The sequence below is a fragment of the Cucurbita pepo genome, chromosome LG03, assembly GCF_002806865.2.
Source record: "Cucurbita pepo subsp. pepo cultivar mu-cu-16 chromosome LG03, ASM280686v2, whole genome shotgun sequence".
Lineage (NCBI taxonomy): Eukaryota > Viridiplantae > Streptophyta > Magnoliopsida > Cucurbitales > Cucurbitaceae > Cucurbita > Cucurbita pepo.
In genome coordinates, this window is record NC_036640.1 from 2,334,930 (window position 1) to 2,357,478 (window position 22,549).

At 36.1% G+C, this 22,549-nt stretch overlaps 3 protein-coding genes across 4 annotated transcripts; 1 reads left to right on the forward strand and 2 right to left on the reverse strand.

Annotated features, from left to right (window-relative positions):
• Positions 1–1,383: 1,383 nt before the first annotated feature.
• Positions 1,384–5,375, reverse strand: LOC111790588 (probable mediator of RNA polymerase II transcription subunit 26b). Of its 2 annotated transcripts, none has more exons than XM_023671553.1 (9): positions 4,173–5,375; positions 4,005–4,073; positions 3,841–3,923; positions 2,943–2,995; positions 2,729–2,868; positions 2,592–2,619; positions 2,243–2,502; positions 2,067–2,157; positions 1,384–1,937 (listed from the first exon to the last, which is right to left on the reverse strand). In XM_023671553.1, exons 1-9 carry the CDS (start codon positions 4,629–4,631, stop codon positions 1,813–1,815), a joined length of 1,308 nt encoding a protein of 435 aa, XP_023527321.1. In that variant the 5' UTR covers positions 4,632–5,375; the 3' UTR covers positions 1,384–1,812. The 2 variants fall into 2 exon arrangements, with proteins under 2 accessions (XP_023527321.1, XP_023527320.1); XM_023671552.1 differs by having other exon boundaries at positions 2,729–2,874; positions 4,173–5,373.
• A 6,607-nt stretch (positions 5,376–11,982) lies between these two features.
• On the forward strand, positions 11,983–12,881 carry LOC111790592 (calmodulin-binding protein 25-like). Its single transcript, XM_023671558.1, has one exon. It carries the CDS (start codon positions 12,043–12,045, stop codon positions 12,745–12,747), a length of 705 nt encoding a protein of 234 aa, XP_023527326.1. The 5' UTR covers positions 11,983–12,042; the 3' UTR covers positions 12,748–12,881.
• Positions 12,882–16,692: 3,811 nt separating this feature from the next.
• On the reverse strand, positions 16,693–22,321 carry LOC111790590 (protein sym-1-like). The gene is made up of 7 exons (XM_023671557.1): positions 21,764–22,321; positions 20,601–20,688; positions 20,156–20,250; positions 18,982–19,054; positions 18,801–18,893; positions 18,623–18,709; positions 16,693–16,952 (listed from the first exon to the last, which is right to left on the reverse strand). Exons 1-7 carry the CDS (start codon positions 22,150–22,152, stop codon positions 16,872–16,874), a joined length of 906 nt encoding a protein of 301 aa, XP_023527325.1. The 5' UTR covers positions 22,153–22,321; the 3' UTR covers positions 16,693–16,871.
• Positions 22,322–22,549: the final 228 nt, after the last annotated feature.

A 22,549-nucleotide genomic window follows, 5' to 3' on the forward strand; every position in this document is an offset into this window, starting at 1 on the left:
AAAAAAAAAAAAAAAAAAAAAAAAAAAAAAAAAAAAAAAAAAAAAGTTATTATTCTTATCGGCTAATTATCGATGTAACGAGCTTGATTTGACTATTTTCTTTAAGCATACGTTTGGGGTATTCAGTATGTATTTGGGGTACTCTTGTACAGTTTGGCCATTTCCCTAACGGTTCACAAAGTTGAGTTTTTCAGTTCATTCAAGCCCTTTTCCGTTTGATCGCTAACTCATAACCAAAGCCACTTTTTGATTCGGTAAGAAAATTCAGTTATAGGATAGTCATTTGATCAGCCTTCTCGTTCTTCAAGACTTTCTATATACTCCATCATATTTTTAACAAGCAGCATCTATGTAAAAAAAAAGAAATAACAAAATTTTTCTTGTTATTTTTAGAAATTTAGATATAATTATAAATAAATTTTTTTAAATTAGTTGACGTCACATCGATAATCTAAACATGGATATAATTAATCACATCGAAAATCTGAAACAGTAATAAAAGCATTTGAGCTTGAAAATAAAAATTTAAAGATTCATTTCATAGTAAGTACTTAATATATATATATATTTTTAAGTTTAAGAATCTATTAGACACAATTTTTTATATTTTATCATAATTATTTAGGTATTTAATTCGAGGACACCTTATCAACTCAAGTATCAACAAATGTCTAGAAATAAATAATTAATTTACTTCCATATAATCGTTAATTTACATAGTTTATAATTTAATTTTTTTTTTTTATGGGGGAAGGGCAATATGGGAAATAAAAATGGGTAATGGGTTTTTGAGGTGTGTAGCAAAGGATAGGAAACCCTTATCCTTTGCAAATATTAATCGGAATCAAAGCAAATCAAATCAACTCTCCCTTTTCCCTTTTCCCTTTTCCCTTTTCCCTTTTCCCTTCTCCACTACTCCAATGGATAAACTCATCACCACATTCACTCTCTCTCTCTCATACCACATTTCACCCGATACACATATTTCCGTCAGTGTCACGGTTTTAGACCGTATCTACTATGGAAAGAATCCAACTTTACTCCGAATAGTGTCTCGCACCACCGACAACTGACTCTAATACCATTTGTAACAGGCCAAAACAGACAGTATTTGTTAACAGTGAGTTTGAACGGTTACACAATTAGTAGATAACTAAACACGATTAACGAATATACCATCGACTAAGAGACCAGAGGTTTAACTCTCTTCACAGAGGATTAGGGGTTAACAAATGTTTGAATCTCGTATCTCGTAATAGAGTTACAACCCCTCCAACTTTCTCCAACTTCCACTTTTCGTTTACCAAACGCATCTCAACCATGAAGTAGAGCGAAAAAAACAATGAACCCGCCTCGAGCAAACAGGTCTAGAACAAAAAGAAGAGCATTTGAATGAATCAGTAGCTATTATTCCATAAGAACAATGAGCATTCATCATCAGAAGGAGTATACAGATCAGATTTTACACTGTTTATGTGACTGCACCTTGTTTTTGTGCCAAATTATATGAAAGAAAGGCTTCCTTGAATGTAACAAACAGTCACTGAAGTGAAGAGGATATCAAATCAAGCCTTCTATACAGTAATTATGTAAACAGGATAAAGCTCCAACTCTCCTTCCGATCTGGACCGCCTTCTCCGGCACGCCAGACCGAAACCGAACCGAACCGAACCGAACCCAAGTTTCTTGATGTTTACCTTCGAGCAAGTCGGTCAAAACAGACACTGTTTGCCAGGGAGCTTTAGCTGGAACCATCTTCCTTCCACCTGATTCTTGGAACCATCAGTCTTCTACCTTTTAACATCGACGATCCTAACGCCGACCGTTGCCCCAATGCCGCTGGTATCCTCCAGATTTTATGTGTGGATTTCGATGGCCGAGTCCCTGCTTGGGAAGATCGTGTAGTTCCATAACCTGTATCGTACGCTGCTTCTTGGCTGTTGAATAAACACCATGAATCAACTGAGAAACTCGATACTTAAAACGTTCGACACTAAACCTTAACATTCCCTATGAAAGTGGTATTAGAATCGATAAGAACACGAACGGAAAAACGAAACAAATACCGTTTTCAGCTTGTTGGTAACTCTCTTGGAGTTTCCTCTTTGTAGCTTCAAGTTTCACTTGAACCGCAACTTCGTCCGAGCTCTTGAAGTTCTGGTAAACACAAACCGAACAAATCAGGTAAAAGTTCGAACATCGAGCCGAATTAACTAGTCGTATCAGATCTTCTTGTTCTTACATCTTGCTGGCTCCTCTTTGGGATTGTAGGCTTATCCATTTTGCGCTGTGTGTTCTTCTGCTCTGTGCTTAGCTTCTGTGGCCTCAAAAGCCCAGAATTTGGCTTCACAACTTGTTCCTTCATTTGACTCTTATTAACCTTAGCAGGCACGTCGACCTCTCGAACGGTTTGTTGTTTACACCTCATAGAATTTGGATCGCCATTCGATGTTTTTCTCACATTATCACGGTTCTTGACGACTTCCCCGCTGTTTCGAGGATCTGAAACGACATATATCCCGATTCGTAATCATGAATCTAAGAAATGGGAAGCTAAAAATTGTAGAGAGGATATTGCGTAACGAACTCACTTCCATCATCGTCCATGCCATCAAAGAACTTCAGCAGGGAACAGAACGGAACCGAAAGTAAAATACAGTCGATCAGAAACGATGTAACGTAAAGTAGATAACGTTTCTATAGAATAAGCAAGGAAATAGAGTCATACTTGTGAGAGCTCCATAGATGTCGGCTGCGTCGTAAAAAATGCAGCTTCGTCTAAAGGAGGAGATGGAAGCCCTTCTTCTTCATAATCATCTTCTTCTTCTGTTGCAGCAGCAGACTTGTTTTTCGAGTCCGGTGTGACTTCTGCAGCTATTTGTCAACAAAAATAAGAACGTTTCTCAATAACGAACTCGAAAAAGTTGACGACAGAACTGTACCTTGAACCGCAGCGGTGGCTTTTACCCACACGTCCACCATTTGTTTCCACTCCCTGCAACCCATAAGGTAGATCTTTTACTCTCAAACAAAGTAAAGTAATAACAGATATCGAAGAAGACATGACAGATATGAGTGCAAACGTTATCGAAGACAAGACATGACATGACAGATAGTGCGAGATCCCACATCGGTTGGGGAGGAGAACAAAACATCCTTTCTAAGGGTGTGAAAGCCTCTCCCTAGTAGGCGCGTTTTAAAAACCTTGAGGGTAAGCCCGAAAGGGAAAGCCTAAAGAGGACAATATCTACTAGCGGTAAACTTAGGCTGTTACAAATGGTATCCGAGCCAGACACTAGGCGATGTGCCAGTGAAGTGGCTAAGCCCTAGAGGGTGGACACAAGACGGTGTGTCAATAAGTACGTTGGGTCCTAAAAGGGAGTGGATTGGGGGTCCCACATCCATTGGAGAATGGAACGAGTATCAACAAGGCCGCTGGGCCCTGAAGGGGGGTGGATTGTGAGATCTCACATCGGTTAGGGAGGAGAACGAAACATCCTTTCTAAGGGCGTGGAAATCTCTCCCTAGCATACGCGTTTTAAAAACCTTGAGGGTAAACTCAAAAGGGAAAGCCCGTGGATTTGGGCTGTTACAGATAGAGAACCCTCTCAGTAAACGAGCTCGAAAAGCTCTTGATCTACTCAACAAACAAAACAATGGAACATGAACGATCGAAAGTGATCGTTCTTTGTCGATTCTATGCAACAAGTGGTATATAAAACTCAACAGATCAGCTCAAAATCAAATCAATAAGATCTATAGAACATAGCAGACAAATGTGGACATTCATCACATATCATCTATATATACTCGATGAACTTCGAAGGAAAGATTTAGTACAGGATAAGAACTCGAGCAAGATGGCGGATGCGCTTCGATCCGTGCTTTCGGAGGCCATTAACAGCCTTGCCAATCTCAGTTGCCTGATAAAGAGAGAAAAAAGACACAAAACTTGAATCCAGATTTTCCTCATAAACAAGAACAAACAGAAGAATTCAAATCACCTGCAGTGTATCAACTGATAAAGCCATCAATTCAAGTCTTCTAAGTGAATCAAACAACACTGAATCAGACTGCACAAGAACACACAAACAAACAGAACAATAATCATCATCATGACAGACAAGAACAGCCCAGAAAATGAAAAAAAAAACATTCAAAGAAATCATTACCGCTTCTTCGAAGTTATTAAGAATCTCTTTGATCCTCAAAACCTCCCCAACAATCTGAGATTCTTGTTCAATTTCATCAGTTAATGCTTCAGCTTCAGCTTCACCAAAGCTAATGAAATTCATCTCCCCTGCATCATCTCTGCTGCTATAAACCTTGCTTTCTTTGCTACCACCGCCTTCAAACTCACACCCATCTCCAGCAAAATCGCTCTTGAAACCCGTTTCGCCGCCGTCGCTGTCGTCACCGACCACCGCTAGCTCCACTCGATCGCAGCCAAAACAGCGAGTCAATCGGCAAGAGAACAACTGCTCTGCTATTCGATCTCTCCTCAACTTGAACTCTTTAGGGCAATCAGAAGCCGCCACCAAGATTGCGTAATCGATTATGCTAAAGATATCCGAATTCGCATTCCGGAAGTAATTCCTCCACGAATCCAACGACCCAGATTTGGCGGCCATGATCGGAATCTACAAAACTCGATCGAACACAAACGAAAAATCAAAATCGATGTGGGAATTCCATCGCCGTCGAAACGAAAACCTAACAAAGAATTGGGGTTAAACCCAGTTGATTCGAGGTGGGGTTTGGAAGGAAATCCGTAAACGATAAACACCCAACAAGAAAACCCTTCTCAAACACTAATCCAACACCACCAGAATCCGATTCCCAGAGAAAATGGTTAGCAACAAACTGATTAACAGTCGTAGTTCATCCGTTCATAACCCAACAAAGAGTTGGTTAATGTGTGTAGAGTGAGTTGAAAATCAAGGATCAGATCAAGAACAGGAACAGAAACAGAACAGAAACAGGGGATTGATGAACACCCAAGTGCTGTTTTGATGGATTGTTGGAAAATTCGAAGCGAGTAACAGATGAACTTGGTTGCTTTGCTTTGATCTTCTTTAATCTCGGAAAAGTTCCAGAATCTAGTGGGGAGAAAAATATGGGGAAAATGGAAAATGAAAGAGAAAAGTAAGAACAGAAATTCAATCCTTCAATCTCTTTCAATGGAATTGATTTTGATTCGGAATTGGAATTGGATTTGTGGGTTTTTTTGTTTGTCTCTCTCTCTCTCTCTCTCTCTCTCTCTCTCTCTCTCTCTCTACAAATTGGAGATCAGAATAAAACTGGGTGCTGCAAAAAGGGCACAGATTTTGGGGTATCCAAACCAAGACTACATAAATCCCTATCTCTCTTTAAGCTCCCCAACCCACCAAACACCCCCCTCTCTCTCTCCTCTCTCTCTCTCTCTATATATATATATGTATATAATTGTATTATATATATATTTTAAATAAATATAATCAACATTTTTTTAAAAAAAATCAATATCTCAAATGGTGTGTAAATGCTAGGACTAGGAAAGGTGGGATTTTTATTTTGTGGGCGAACCGGAATCTGTTTGAAATAACCTTTTAAAGAGTAATTTTAAACGAGTTTTTATTTATTTATTTATTAAAAGTACTTTGTAGAGCTAATAAGGTAGGAGATTTAGAGACGACCAAGTAATTTAAACGTGTAACGTTCTTCACGTGATTTTTTTTTTTTTTTTGAATTTGATGACATGAGAGATTCGATTTTATGATCTTTTAGTTGATTCATTTGCCTAACGTATGACGAGTTGACCGAGCATGTTCGGATAAATATCTTAGAGCTCTATATACAAAATAAAAATAAAAAAACACGTGATATTTATTAGATCTTAATTTTTTTAAAAAAAAAATCTATTAAATCTATTAAATATAAAATTAAAAATCTAAATTTTTTAAAAAATTGTAATTTAACGTAATTTAAAATGTGAAATACAAAAATAAATAAATAATTAATTAATTAAAGATGACGAGTTGAGTAAAAATTTGACTCGGACCATTTTGACAAACGTGTTGAGTTTGGGCGAGTCAGAGTATTTTTTTTAGTCAAATAATCATAATTTTTTTTATTATTTAAAAAATTAAATAAAATCGCCGAGATGCAGATGACTCGGCTGAATGCTACACTCACATGGCTGTGAGTGACAGACAGTGATTGTCGTATCGACACGCCGCGGTCTCGTGGATAAGCTCATATTGCGGATTCCACGTGGCCCCCACACCTCCAGCCGTCACCTACTACCATACATTGGTTTCTCATTTTATATATATTCCAATTTGGGAGACAAGATTTTAAATACCACTAATATTTATACGCCATTTTTTTCCTTTTTTATTTAATTTAAAATTAACTTTTTATTTTTCAAAATAATAATAAATAAATAAAAAGTAGGACTCTAACCCTACCCAACTTAGAATTAGAATTAAATTTACACGTAAGTTATGGCATTAGGTTGCGTTTATGTGTAGAATAGGTTAAGAGAGACAGGAACCACGTTCGATGTGGTTAGTCTCAATAAGAAATTAAGGGAGACAGAACTACTGACGTAAAACCGAGACGAAAAGAAAATGAATGAACCTTCAATGAATTTACATATATTGTATATCCAACACTTCATATGCCCAAAATGAAAACCGATTCATTGATTTTGGTTTAAACCATTTTTAACAAGCTCGAGCTGAATTAGTCTTGCGTGTCACAATTTAACTGGACTAGACAGACATGTTTAATTCTGTGGTTGGTTTCAAATTTATAAATTTTGACCCATTAATGACGTGATAATTTGTGATTAATTAAATTTTATTATTTCAACCATAGGGTTGACTTTAATATACAGCAAATTGTCCCAAAATTAAATGTAAATTTATTTTTAAAAAATTAGAATTTAAAAGCAGCTTTTATTTTTTCCATATTTATCATATGCCAGATCTAGTTAATAAGAGTTGGGGGGGACCATCTTCAAACCTTTTTTATTTTATTTTTTAATTTTAGAAAAAATAAAATAAAATAAAATAGAATGGATAACGAATATTTTTTAATAAATTACGAATCCATTGTAATTATTTAATCATTTATTTAAAAAAAGTATGCAATTAATTTAAATTATATTAAAATTTAAAATTGGCCCCAAAACCATAGGGGTTAAATAGCAATTAAGTATAAAGTTAGGGAGTAAAAGTGAAATTTTAAAATTCAAGCCGAAAGAGGGTAGAAAGCATGTGGAGAATTGCGACAGAGACCAACAGTGAGAGAGACAGAAGGGGTGCGATACACGTGTTAATCACGTTTCGAAAATGGGAGAGACACGTGTCAAACGGACAGTTGAAGAGGGAAACAGCTCGGCTCGATGACGTGTACAATCTTATCTACCTATTGCTGTGTTTGTTAAAACGCTCCGTATTTGTAAACGACAGCGAATACAACGCATATTCTGAACTCTCCTACGGTTGCTCGCCACGTGGCATCTACCTCGTGATTTTATCATATCCTTACCAACCCCTTATGCACTTGTTGTTGGCTACCCTTTTCGTGTCCCTCCATAAATTCAATAAATATATATATTATATTTAGGTTTTTTAACTTAAATATTTAATTTTTTTAAATAATAATATATTGTAAAATAATTAATATATCATAAATTGTCAATTTTATTGATTTATTTATTTTTTAAATATTTAATTAAAATTATAACTCAATTTCAATATTTAAAAACTAGTTTAAATAGTTGTTAGGAAAATAAATAATAAAAATAATTATATAATTAAATAAATATATGCCTAATATCAAAAATGTTATTTTTAAATAATAAATTTAGGGAAATATTAATATAGTCATTAAGATAATATATATTATTTTTACTAAATTATAAGAATTAAATTTATAACTTAATAAAAAGATATATTTAATTTTCTAAACAATTTATAGTTTTTTATTATTTTTTTTTCTTCTGGAAAATATCGTATTAATACATAAATTGTGACTATGCTTCCACCGAACGGTGTCGTAGCTTTGCTGGCCAAGAGCATGAACTGATTGTCAGTTCGACTCTCTGTGCGCAGGTTCGAACCATAGTAGGTAGAGAGAGAAGAGAAAATGTGAAGAGAATGTGACAGAATATTATGAGGTATTATAAAATACCTTTTTTTTTAACTAATGGGCCTAAAGGCCCAAACATAAAATGGGCTTAATCTTTTCAATGTCCATATAAAAAGATCTTGGGCTTCTTAGGGGACAAACATTGGGCCTAAAGGCCCAAACATTCCTTTTTCAGTGCCCACGTGGATTATTTGTTAATTTAAACCAATTGATTCGTAATTAATAAACTTAATTTTTTGCAAAATTTTATATAGTAAAAAATTAATGATTAGTGTTATACTAATAAATTACTCTCTCTCTCTCTCTCTCTCGGAAATTAGGATTTTAAAAGAACCGAAATAAAAACAATGAAATAAGTAAGGATAACTATCGACCTTCAGAGTAGACAATAAAAAAATATTACGAACATAGAACAATATTTTCACTGGTACGAGATCTTTTCGATGAAACCAAAACAACAATATCGTATCATTGTAGAGATATATGAAGGCTCGTTATTCTTATCCGATCAAATAAATGAACGGTCAAGATTAGTTAATAAAGCAATTATCTATTTCCAAGACAAAACAAAAATCTTAATAACGGTTTGACAAAGTTGGAGAGGGCGTTCAAACCAGACAGCAACCAACGTGCGACACGAGGAGCCTTTGTTGTGTCTCTTATTTAATGTTCCATGTTTCTATGTGTTTCCCAATCCTTGCTCATTTGGATCATGATTTGTTTCCCTAAACTCAGCCATTGCCCTCAAATTATGGGAGGGGATCCACAAAATTACGAAGTTCGGGGTATTGTGTTTGATTAAGAGATCAAACGTTCAAATTTTCTAACTCGCTTGTTTCAAATCAATAAAAACGTTGTTTATTATTTATTCCTGATTGTTATGTTTTATCTGGATTTTTGTCCTAGTTGCAATCTAATTATTTTCGTCGAGATGGGTTGGTGTTCCGTGTACTCTCAATACAAGATAAAAAAGAATACATTAGATCGATTCCCGAACATTGAGAAATAAGGACGCTTTCAGAGACAAAACGTCATGAGGAGATATCATCAGTGATCCATGGATTTCTAACTGGGAAACCGTATCCAACCTCCATGACTAGTCTGCACTGACTTTTCAAACTTAGCGAACTAAAATATCTGAGTAGCTAAAAGAAGGGAAATCAACCGAGACCCGTTAAGTTGAGGCACGTACGTTGCAATACTTCTCGTAATATGGAGGTAGTAATTGACAAACCCAAATCCCTAATCTTCGCAATTATTTGTCCATAATTTCCTCTACAAAACCAACATATATATATATATATATTTTTACTATAAAAATTAAAATAAAAGTGATGGTAGGGTCCACTGCACGTGCGCCTGCTTATCCATAAAAGTCTAAATTAAATAGTTACCAATAATTATTACTTTTTTACCTTTTTTTTCTTTACGGCTAATTTGCTCGTTCAAACATAGCTTTTACGTCACGGTTGGAGTCGAGATAAATTATTTTTCGATAAAATTATTTAAACCGTACGATGAGAAACTTTAAAAAATATAGTTTCGTTTGATAATTATTTTATTTTTAAAAATTTAGAATTCTATTACATAGTTATTTTTTGAAATTAAAATAAGGGTTAATTAGAGAGAAAGGGTAGGGATACAGTGCGGGCGGGTCCAGTAGAGACGAATATGGATCAGCATCACAAATCACATCCAGACCACACATCACATTCATATTATTTGTTAATGTTATTATTATTTTAAATTATTTGCATTACGTCATCATTTTGTCATGCTAACGTATGCAGCCACGTCATGGCCGGCGTTATTTTTATGTTTTTAATTTTATTTAAAAATAAAGTGTTCTAGAATGTTGGAAAACCCCTAGCTGTTTCTTCTACGCTTCTCAGCCCGTGGGCTGGTCAACGCGGTCAAATATAAATAATAAATAAATATATAATATATTCTTATATTTTAAGAGTTTTTTNTTTATGATAATAAATTTATATGCGAGTTCAATAAAATTTTCCGGAGCTAACGATTGAACTCTTTTATATTACGGTTTGTGTTGTTTTTGTTTGGACGGTCAGGGAATGACCTATATTAAGAGTCGAGGCGTTAGGACGGGGAGATCTTCGTAACTGAATGAAACAAGTGAGAATTTAGAGACCCTTTTACTCGTAACGACTTTCTAGGTGAATTTGTTTAGACTATGAACGATGATCGTGTCTCTATCTGCTTGAGGCAATAAGCTCGAGCTGTCATGCATTTCAGTGCAAGACGCTAGCTCGGGTTTAAATTGTTCGGAACCACGTAAGAAAAGTAAAGAAGAGAATCTTAGTATGGAGGAAGTAGGAAGGAAGGTTGGCAGAAAAGAGACAGCTCAGCTCTAAAGCTAACTTAACCCCACCATTCATCAATCCCAATCCCATCCATCAAATCTTTTTTCTTTTTCCGCTTTATTTTATTTAATTTATTCGAGCGTTGATCAGGCTGACAAGACCGAAAATTTTTTATCTTATGAATCGAATTTTCGATTTTAAAAAAATTTAACCTAACTCGAACCAAAAGAAAAAAATCCAATCCAACCAACTCTTATTTGTGGATGGTGTCGGGTCGCTGCTATATACCTTGTGACTTCTTGTCACTTTTGATGTCAACGTAAACATTTTGTTTCAAAATATACTATAAGAATATACGACTAGTTGTCAAATATTTATATTTGAGTAACATTGTTGTGGTTGACATTTGTTTCAACCGTGAGTCTACCAACGAAATGTAATGGGTAAGAACAGACAGTATCTGCTAACAGTGAGATTGGACTATTACAAATGATATCATAATCAAGTTATCGGATGGTGTACCAGCAAGGACACTGACCCTCAAGACGAGTGGATTGGTACAAATGATATCAGAGCTAGGTCACCCAGGCGGTGTGTTAGTGAAGACGATGAACCCCTAAAGCAGGTAGACTGATTCAATATTATATATATATATATATATATATATTTATTTAAGGAAATTAATAAAAATAAAAATTTAATTGCTTTAAAATTTGGTATGTTTAATGATTAATAATTCCATTAATATGAAAGTTGGTTTAGTTGTCAATATAAGAATTGAAATTATATTTTCTTTTTAACTAATTTACTAATATCTCTATAATTTTTATTATTTTATATATTTAACTAAATCTATATGGATATGAAAAAATAATGATGTGACACATTTTAAAATTATTGTTAAATATAATATGAACTCTCCCTTATTAAAACTTAGGTGTAATTTGTCAATATCATCTTAATATTAATAAAAGGGAGGAATTTTTTAGAACTATGTGTTAAACATATTTTCCATATTTTTTTTGTATAATAATTTAGTATTTATTTATTTATTATTATTATTATTTTTTTTTTTGCTTGCGTTGCTTTCTGTAATTCTGTCAAATTGTTTTCAAATGTATTTCCTCCTGTTTCTTAAAACATTTATCGCAAATGTGACTCGAACCTCGAGCATATGTAGGTTGAGCTAATTTACTGTTAATAAATAATTTTTAATCGTCAATTCTTCTTATCCCTACCTCGAGATACATGATATCTTTGCTTATAGAACAAGTGCCCTACAATCGCTGTTCCGGCAAGAGTGGTGTTTGACTCATTCTAATTTTTAAAAAAAATTAATATAATTAACCAAAGTTGAATCATGGTCAAATCTAACCATGGTTAAAATGTAACAAAGTTGCTCTCTTTCTCTCTCACACGTACGGTAACAAAAAAGTAATTCTCACGCGCGTTTCCCCTTCCACGACGCGTTTTCTCTCTCATCTCTCTCTCTACCGCCCTATTTATACTGCCTCTTCCCTTCCCTTCCTTCTTCCATTTCCCCTGTTTTCTTCTTCACTCTGTTCTCCACTGCTCTGCCATGGCGTCCTCCGATAACTTCCCGACCGTCCTCGATCCATGGCCGTTCCGCTCCACCTTTCAGGACCCATGGAATTCCGATCCCTTTTCAAGAGAAACCCAAACTCTGGCCAAAGCCCTCCACACTTCCCTTCTCCCCTCCGATTCACAGTCCTTCTCTTCCTTTCTCCACCTCATCTCCCCTGAATCCGCTGATCCCACTCCCACTGTTTCCGCCGCTTCCGACCCGGACTCCGCCGCTCCCAACCGGCAGACGACGACGACTTCTTCAATTCCACCTACTCGAGGCAAGATTTCCAAGCGGAAGTCTAGAGCCTCCAAGAAGAATCACACCACGTTTATCACGGCGGACCCGGCTAATTTCCGTCAAATGGTTCAGCAAGTCACCGGCGTTCGATTTGGTAACTCCCAACTCTTGGTTCCCCCTGTTTTGAAGCCGGAGCCGCAGAGACCAACTGTCAATTTCGCCGTCTGCGGCGGTTCTGGTGCTGGACTCCCGACGCTCGACACGTCTGCCTTTCTACTCAACCACCACCACCACCACCACCATCAACAGCAGAGCTCCGGGAGCGGATCTGATATAACTGGGCTGGGCCCACTCTCTTTTGGGCCGGATTTAGGGTTGCCGAATAATGACCCAATCGGGTCGGATTTTGATACATTTTCGTCTTTTCCCACTCTCGAGTCGTGGAAGGCGGTTATCTGATGATGAATGGATAATTTATTTTCTTTTTTTTTTTCTTTTTGGAAATTAATATTTAGTTTTTTTTTTTGGAAATTACTGTAATTTAATGTAATGGTAAAATAGTATAAATTATTAACGCCTATTTCTCATTAAAATAATTCGATATTTAATTTTTTTATCATTATTTTCAAAACGACGACGCATCCAACGGAAGGAAGCTTCCTAGCTTTGCCATTATGGATTCGAATTTTTAACGACACACAAAAAAAAAAAGTCAACATTTGACTCATTGACTAAATCCCCAAATATTCTTTAACCAAATTCCCTCAAATGGAGTCAATTAGTTGAAGTAAATTTCAATTATTAATTTAAAAATATTATAATAAACAATTAAAAAAAAATTAAAGCGTCATTTTAATATTTTTAGTGAACTTAAAATTAAATAAATTGATATTAAAATAAAATACATTTTATTTAATTTAATTGATTATTAATAAAATTAATAAATTTATCATAATTTTTTTTAAAGATAATAGACTAAACTTTCTCCCCAAGTAAAAAGTAATCTTTTTTTAATTATTATTATCGAAAATACAATAATTTGAATATTAATGTGATGTGTTTCGTACGCCAAAAAGATGCCAAGCTTATCCCAAATCTGTTGCCCTTTTGTCACGTACCCATTCAAAACAGAATCCAATCAGCCCTTCCCTTTTAAATAAATAATAATAATAATTATATATATATATATATATATATATATATATATATATATATATATATATATATATATATATATATATAANAATTAGAACTAGGAACGATTGTTATCGTGTGTCAAGCTGAAGAGTTATTATTAATATTATTTATATTAGCTAATGTGTTAGGTAGTAGGGGTTGGGTGACTTTGGTCTATAAATATTTTTTAATTAAAGAAATTAATTAAAATAAAAAAGGAAAATAATTATATATTTGATGTTTTGAAGGTTTGAATATTTCCAAAGAGAATCAAAGGCACATGGCCTTGCCTCTCTTCCTTTGACCTTTTTGTATTTTCATTTTCCCAATATATTATTATTTTAAACCAAATAAAATTTATTTTTATTTCGAATATATACACTATTTTTACATTTTTTAAAAATATTTTAACCAAATCATCTCGGGCGCCTCTCAAATTAGATTATTTTTACTCGTTTTAACTACATATTTGATCTAAAATCGAGACACGGGTGTAACTGTTGAAAATAGATACATAATTTTAATGAATGAAAAAAATAATAATAATAAAAAAGATTATATTATATGTCACACATGTCACGGTCCATTGGACAGAGTCATTTTAAGGTCAATGTCAAACCGTTGCAAGGGATAGCATACCATAGAAATTACAAATAAATAAATAAATAATATATTATTATATAGTTTTTTTTTTATCAATTAAAAAAAGAATTTTTTTTTATATTTTTATTTTTAAAGGATTAAATAATTATTTTTATAAAAAGTGGGAGGATCAAAATAAATTAAAAAAAAAAAAAGGAATTTAAAAAAATAAAAATAAAAATTGATTCGAAAGTCTGACCAAGTAAACGGTGCGTTGCGGTCTATTGCTTTCAGTGGGCCCCAAAACGCACCGTATTGATTGATGGTTTTATTGGTTTTGTATTTTTTATTTTATTTTTCAGGTCTTCATTAGATTGCAATCCAAGCTAATTACGTCAAGATTCTTTCTAAAATACATTTTTAAATTTTTATAATATGATACTCCGAGCCATCAACGTCGACACGTTTATGTTACACGTTAGGATTAGAAAGATTTGTGGTATATAAGTACTGTCAAAATCTCGATTGACTTTAAAAAAAAGAAGGTAAAAATAGATTTACATGAATGTAAGATAAAAAGTGGAATGGGTCGTACTATTATAAAACTCTTGACAGTGTTCTCACAACAGAGAAAGTCAAGATGTAATATTTATTACTTTTGTTTTCAAATAGTTTATTAGGGGCGGAGTATGAGATAAAGTAACTAAAAATTAATATATATCTGAAAAAGAGCGATTATGAAGATAAAATAACTAAGAAATGTTTAAAAAATTGAAAGTCACTGTCTACGCCAACAACAGTAATTACATGGTTAAACGTGATTTACTTGGAGCATTATATGTTGGATGACCTAGTAAAAATTTTACTAGAATACACGTGAGTGAGAACAAAATATGTTAAAATGACTTATGTTGGTCTGTTGGAATAGACTTCACTCTTAAGAAACCGGGAATGTCGAGACCATGAGGTATCAGATTTGGATTCCAAATCTTGGGTTTGGTTCGTCCGAGGTTAATAAATCATAAATTTAATTTTTATAAATTTTAATTTAGGTATTTTCAATAAATTTTAAATGGAGTTTGTCCTTAATTTTATTTATTTATTTATAAATAATAATAATAATAATTTTTAGAAAAAATCAAACAAGAAATTTAAAATCATTGTAGGCCGTTAATTCTTTTAAAAAAAGTCAACAAAAATGGTCAAACCACCGGGCTGTACTTGATTGTACAGTCTCAGTCTTTTCTTCGATGGATCGGGACCTCCACGGTTCCACATCACCCATGGCTTTCAACTTCCTCCGTCACCGCCTACTCACTTCACGCCACGTGTTTCTTTTCTTTAGGAAGGAATTATCCTCTGCGGCCATTCTCATTATTGCTGCCTGCACCTCCGTCGTCACTGCTTACGTAAGAAAGAGAAATAGAGACTTGTCGTAATGACCGGTGAATTTATTATTTATAGGTTTTCCTTTTTTTTTAAAAAAAAATAATACAAAATTAGTCATGTGGGGCCCACTTGATAAGATTACGTGTCTACTAACATTTTGTCTGTCGTTGTCGAGCTGTCACCTCATCCCAAATAACGGAGTTGCGAGTTTAGATTCGTGATGCCGTCATGCTTGCGTCTTTATTACGTTATTTTCAATTTTCTTTTCGGTTTTATTAGCAAAAAAAAGATTTAATATTAACTATTTCTAAGCGGTGAAAGAAAAAAAAAAAAAGTGACTTTTTGTCTTTCTATTTATAACAATTTATTTATTTTACTATATAAAAAAAATAAAGATAAAACTTTTGACTTTAAGATTTAATTAAAAAAAAAATTATCTTACACGACCCTTTTATTAATTTTAAAATAACAAAATATGGGTTCTTATTTTTTTTAGTGTTAAAAGACCAAAATACCCTCCAATATTCGAGAAATTATCCACCATTTTGAGTGCATTTCAACAAAAAGTGATGGGGTAAAATTGAAAAATCACACTTGTTATCAAAAGATGAATGCAATAATCGTAAAAATTAACAAAAATAACGATCTGATTAGTAATTGATTACACGTGTTATCTCTAAATATATATCGATATTTTAAAACAGACGTATGAACGTATCATAATTATTACTATATATTCTCAACTGTATCGATAAAAAATTATCATATTTCTACGATCGTTAGTTGACTTTGAAATTTGCATCATTGGAAGTTTTGGATTAGTGTAAGATGTGACATAGACGATAGAAATGAGTTGTTGATAAGGTTTACTCATAATGTCTATTATGACTTTGTATGCATTAGTTGACTATGAATTCCCTCGCATTAAACTTCATAATCTTGTTGACGTTGACTTTCTTGTTGACTTTGACTTTCATACGAGAGAATTGAATAACAATACCTCTTTATCTGTGTATATCTCGAAGTAATTTCATTTGGAAGGTCGACACGTAATGGTTATTGACGTCTCTAATAGCTTTGATGTTGAATGAAGCCAAGCTAAAGAACATTGTCGTGGTCAAGGTAACAAGGCTAGTTGGCAGCTTTTTGTTCAATTTCAACCTCGTTTACTAAATAAAACAGTGATGGGTACTTAAAATTTAGCAACGATAATCAAAATAAGGAACGTTCGAGCTTGATCTCACACGCACGTATCGCACGTTTTCCGTTTCGGAAACAAATAAGAACTAATGATTCAACATAACTGTTATTTGAACTATTTTTGGGAACATATTCTGCAAGAAATGGTCAATTATTATCAAAGATTGACCAAAATGCTTATTGAATGTAATACAAATTCATCCATATAATCCCATGAAAAGTGAAGCTTTTACCAATTATCGTGTAATGATCTCTCTGTGAGCTTTGAAGGAGAGGATAACATTCCATGCCAAGGCTATGACATTAGCTGCAAGGACCTGAAACTCGTTTTGCATATACGAAGTTTTAGAGCTACATCGTACCGGGATCGTACCGGGTTTATACAGATAGTTATGCCATTTTTCTTTTGATTTGGAAGACTGGTACGATCGAAAAATTTAACGATGGAAGACAGTCAGTATGGGAGGGGGCAGGAGGTCTTGGTTGAAGATGGTAAGCATGGCCAAATTCACTCTAAAGATTGTCAGTTGAACATGGGTAGTATTAGCATACTTCCACCAATCCGACACTAATCCGATGAACCTATCAGTTATTACCTAACCTTTTAACGTTTCGTGTCGTGGATCTCATGAAACACTTGGCATCCTTTGTATATGTAACGGCCTAAGTCCACCGTTAGCGGATATTGTTCTCTATGGGTTTTTTCTTTCGGGCTTCCTCTCAAGGTTTTTTTAAATGTGTCTGCTAGTGAGAGGTTTCCACACCCTTGTAAAGAATGTTTCGTTTCCTTCTCCAACCAATGTGGGATCTCTACAATCCACCCCTCGTGACTTTGGTACCATTTGTAACAGCCTAAACCTACGGTTAGCAACTATTGTCCTTTTTGGGCTTTCCACACCCTTATAAAAAATGTTTCGTTTCCCTCTCCAACCAATATAGGATCTTACAATCCAATCCCTTTCGAGGCCCTGGTACCATTTGTAACAGTCAAGCCCACCGTTGGCAGATATTGTTCTCCTTGAGCTTTCCCTCGAGGTTTTTTTAAAACGCGTCTGCTACGGAGAGGTTTCCACACCCTTATAAAGAATGCTTCATTCTCCTCTCCAACTGATGTGAGATCTCACAATCCACCCCTGTTGGGGGGCCTAGCGTCCTCGTTGGCACATCGCCTGATGTATGGCTCAATACCATTTGTAACAGCCTCGCCCACCGCTAGCAGATATTGTCCTCGGACTATCCACTTCGAGCTTCCCCTCAAGGTTTTTTTAAAACGCGTCTACTAGGGAGAGGTTCCCACACCCTTATAAAGAATGCTTCATTCTCCTCTCCAACCGATGTGAGATCTCATAATCCACCCCTGTTGGGGGCCTAGCGTTCTCGCTGGCACATTGCCCAATATCTAGCTCCAATACCATTTGTAACAGCCTCAGTCCACCGCTAGCAGATATTGTCCTCTTTGGACTATCCGCTTTGGGCTTCCCCTTAAGGTTTTTTTTAAAACGCGTCGGCTAGGGAGAGGTTCCCACACCTTTATAAAAAATGCTTCATTCTCCTCTCTAACCGATGTTGGATCTCACAATCCACCCCTCTTGGGGGCCGAACGTCCTCACTATCACATCGCCCGGTGTCCAGCTCCAATACTATTTTTAACAACCCCAGTCCACCGCCAGCAGATATTGTCCTCTTTGGGTTTTCCTTTTCAGGCTTCCCCTCAAGGTTTTTAAAACACGTCTACTAGGGAGAAATTTCCACACCCTTATAAGGACAACTTCGTTCCTCTCTCCAATCGACGCAGGATCTCACAACTACTTTAACTATGGTTCACGATGATTAAATTAACAAGATGGTGTATTCTGATTCAGTCAGAGAAACCAGCATCATTCCATTCATTCAGTGATATCATCCAACAAGAACAGAAACTACTACTTGAAAGATTAACTCGATCATATGGTATATAAAAACAGGACACAATTGGAGTAAAGCATACCTGGAATTGCTGGGGAACAAATCTGAAGTTGAGAAACTGGAAAGGTATCCAAAGTTTCCAATTAGCCACAACAGAAGAAAACCACTCCTACAAACCAAAAGAGTCCAAAACAAATTAGAGAAGAAAACTAAATAAAGGGTTGCTTCTGTTGCTGGAGAGGAAGATGTTTGAATGGCACCTGTTGAAGCTTAGGAACAATACATGATGGCCGCCCTTCTAGAGTTACTAATCCAGCTAGAAAGACTCCAAGGAACACCGGAGTAAAGATGAACTGGAATTGTTAACATCACATTCAGAAACAGTACTTCAGGTTAAATTACTTACTAAGAAGATGTAATAGCTACAGAGATATGAATTACCTGATCAAGAAGAAGGCTCAAGAATGCACCTGAAGCACCTGGCAAGGTCACCAATTGACTAAGATACAAGTACCTACACGTATCGATGCATTAAACACGTATCTGAAAGGGTGTAAGAATATAAAAAGGATTACAGGTGACATCCCACGTCTGATGGGGAGGAGAATGAAATATTCTTTATAAGGGTGTGAAAATCTTTCCCTAGCAGACGCGTTTTAAAAACCTTGAGGGGAAGTCTGAAAGGGAAAGCCCAAAAAGGACAATATCTACTAGCGGTGGGTGAGCTTGAGCTGTTACAAATGATATTAGAGCTATAGACACTGGAAGATGTACCAGCGAGCAGGCTGAGGCTCAAAGGGGGTGGACACGAGGCGGTGTGCCAACAAGGATGCTGGCCCCCGAAGGGAGTGGATTGGGGGATTCCACATCGATTGGAAAAGGAAATGAGTGTCAACGAGGACATTGGGCCCTAAAGGGGGGTGAGATTGGGTGATCCCACTTCAGTTGGGGAGGAGAATGAAACATTCTTTATAAGGGTGTGGAAACCTCTCCCTAGCAGATGCGTTTTAAAAACATTGAGGGGAAGCTTGAAAGGGAAAGCCCATAAAGGACAATATCTACTAGCGGTGGGTGAGCTCGGGCTGTTACAAATGGTATTAGAGCCAGACACCGGGAGATGTACCAGGGAGCAGGCTGAGTCTCAAAGGGGGTGGACGCGAGGCGGTGTGCCAGCAAGGATGCTGGCCCCTGAAGGGAGTGGATTGGAGGGTCCTACATCGATTGGAGAGAGGATGAGTGTCAGCGAGGACGCTGGGCTCTGAAAGGGGGGGTAGGGGGGTGGGATTGGGTGATCCCACTTCGGTTGGGGAGGAGAACAAAACATTCTTTATAAGGGTGTAGAAACCTTTCACTAGTAGACGCGTTTTAAAAACTTTGAGAGGAACCTTGAAAGGGAAAGCCCAAGAAGGACAATATCTGCTAACGGTGGGCGGGCTGGGCTGTTACATTACAATTCATCTCGAGTTTCGGATCGATGCATGGCATGTCTATGAGAATCATCAACAATAAGAGATTGATTTTAATAGGTAACTTCAAATGAGTCTTAATTTGTAATCACGTATCAAATAGCTTTGAACTTATAAGAAAGGAGGGAATAAGGGTTTTGAAGGAATACCAGAAATGTAATGCAGGACCGACTAACGCGAGCCCCAAAAGAGAAAATCGAAACGTTCTTCTCAAATCTGCTGTCGGCGCTTCTTCAAAAACAAGCTATACGAAGACGTTAAAAACTTAGTTCAATAGTACTTACAACATAAACAAATTATGACACAGCTGTGGCACAGGGATGAAACATCTGAATATAAACACTACTCCACGCAAGGAGCTCTCTATCAAAAGCTCAACTTGGCCCTTTACGTATCACCGTTAGCCTCATGATTTTAAAACGCGTATGCTAGGGAGAGGTTTCCACACTCTTATAAGGAATGCTTCGTTCCCCTCTCCAACTGATGTGGGATCTCACAATTCACCCCCTTGGGGACTCAGCGTCTTAGCTGGCACACCACCCGGTGTTTTATCAACGTTCATAGATTTCTAGAAAAACATATTAGGAGGCAAACCTGGCAAATTAAATCCCCCAGAGCATTGAGTATCCCAGATGTTACAGATTTCACCAAAACAGGGTATTTTGCAAGAACAGTCAAATACCTGAAATAATACAGAACCAAATTACAATGACAATAAAAGAAATAAGGGAGACTTGTTTCTGATTCAATCTTCTATACACTTTGGCACTAGATTACAAAGGAAGCATAGTGAAATCAGCTGTTATAACACCAAAACTACCCTATTTTTGTCCTAGGAGATGAACTACGTATAAACAAGCGCAAGTTGTAACAGCTCAAGCCCACCGCTAGCCGATATTGTCCTCTTTTGGCTTTCCCTTTTGGACTTTTCCTCGAGATTTTTAAAATGCATATGATAGAGAGAGGTTTTTACACCCTTATAAAGAATGTTTTGTTCCTCTCTCCGACCGATGTAAGATTTCGAAGATGATGAGGGGAAGCAACCAAAAGAGGAGGACAAGTTGGATGCAGAGGAGAAGTTTGAAGGTGGTCAAACAGTTGTTGAACTTGATCAAGAAGATCTCATGTTACGACTAACCAAGAGAGAGTTGTTAGGAATTATGACTCTCCACGATGGTATGGTATTGTCCACTTTGAGCATAAGCTCTCGTGGCTTTGGTTTGGGCTTCCCCAAAAGGCTTCATACCAGTGAAGATGTATTCCTTATTTATAAACCCATGATTAACCCCTTAATTAGTCGACGTAGGACTTCTCTCACAACAATCCTCAACAATCCTCCCATCGAATACACACCATAGAGCTTCCTCTAAGGTCTATGGAGCCTTCGAACAGCCTCTCCTTCATCGAGACTCGACTCCTTCTCTAGAACTCTTAAACAAAATATACCCTTTGTTGACAGTTTAGTCATTTTGACTAAACCTTTGTGGCTCAGAATTTAGCTCTTCGACATTTGAGGATTCTATTGACATGACTAACTTAAGGGCATGACTATGATAATATGTTAGAAACTACGACTCTTCATAATGACATGATATTGTCCACTTTGAGCATAAGCTCTAGTGGTTTTGCTTTTGGTTTCCCAAAGGCCCGCCCTTATTATTTTGCTTTTGGTTTCCCAAAGGCCCGCCCTTATTAACGGAGGTGGGACTTCTCTCCCAACCATCCTAGACAAGATTGACTATAGTGAGATGCATTACCAAGACAAGAAGGGCCAGTTAACCCCGCCTTTGCCGCTATCCCCTTCACCGCCTCCAGAATTTTCACCACCAGAACCTCCAAATCCACCATCGCCACCTCCAGAGCCAAAGCCATCGCCATCGCCATCGCCAGAGCCATCGCCAGAGGATGCTGAAATCCGGAAATTCGTAAAAATCCGCGACCCACATTGCATTTGACGCCGACCCACATCCTTAAACTCCAATATATGGTTATGGCGGGAAGACCAAGCACAAATCCTCTTCATTCGAAGTGGGGTTTCAAGAATTGGAGCTTGGAGGCCGAAACCGAAGGTGGGTCGGCCATTAAAGCTGAAACGAGTACAAAGGGTAGTAGGTTTCAGAGAAGGAGAGACGCCACAGGGAACCATCTTTGAGCGTGTGAAGCAGAGCACAGCAATGGGTTTCGAAAGGTTAATCGATTTCGTTTGCTTGTGTTGCTGCAGACGATAACCAGGCAGCAATTCTCACAGCGGCCAATGCAGAAGATAGGACTGTTCACTGTCCATCTGCGTTTTGTTCCTTTCCCTTCTTTTCTTCAAATTTTCCCTTTTGGAAATATTTTTTAAGTGTTTTATTTTTTTAAAAAAAATTAAAATTTCCCCTCCATATATATATATATATATATATATATATTTTTTTTTTTTAAGAAAAAAAGATTTTCAAAATAATTTATTTTACAATAATTATTAATATAAATTTATATTTTCTACTCGAGCGAAGAAAATAGTCGATAATCTAAAAAAAGAATGTATCAAACAATATGTC

Coding starts and splice junctions, on each gene's coding strand:
- LOC111790588 (XM_023671552.1), bottom strand. CDS start 4,631: ATGGCCGCCAAATCTGGGTCGTTGGATTCGTGGAGGAATTACTTCCGG. Junction 2,996..3,840: donor CTTGCTCGAGTTCTTATCCT/GTACTAAATCTT, acceptor TATGGGTTGCAG/GGAGTGGAAACAAATGGTGG. Junction 2,158..2,242: donor CAAAGAGGAGCCAGCAAGAT/GTAAGAACAAGA, acceptor TGTGTTTACCAG/AACTTCAAGAGCTCGGACGA.
- LOC111790590 (XM_023671557.1), bottom strand. CDS start 22,152: ATGGTTCCCTGTGGCGTCTCTCCTTCTCTGAAACCTACTACCCTTTGT. Junction 19,055..20,155: donor GGTCCTGCATTACATTTCTG/GTATTCCTTCAA, acceptor CGATACGTGTAG/GTACTTGTATCTTAGTCAAT. Junction 18,710..18,800: donor TTGTTCCTAAGCTTCAACAG/GTGCCATTCAAA, acceptor TTTGGTTTGTAG/GAGTGGTTTTCTTCTGTTGT.
- LOC111790592 (XM_023671558.1), top strand. CDS start 12,043: ATGGCGTCCTCCGATAACTTCCCGACCGTCCTCGATCCATGGCCGTTC.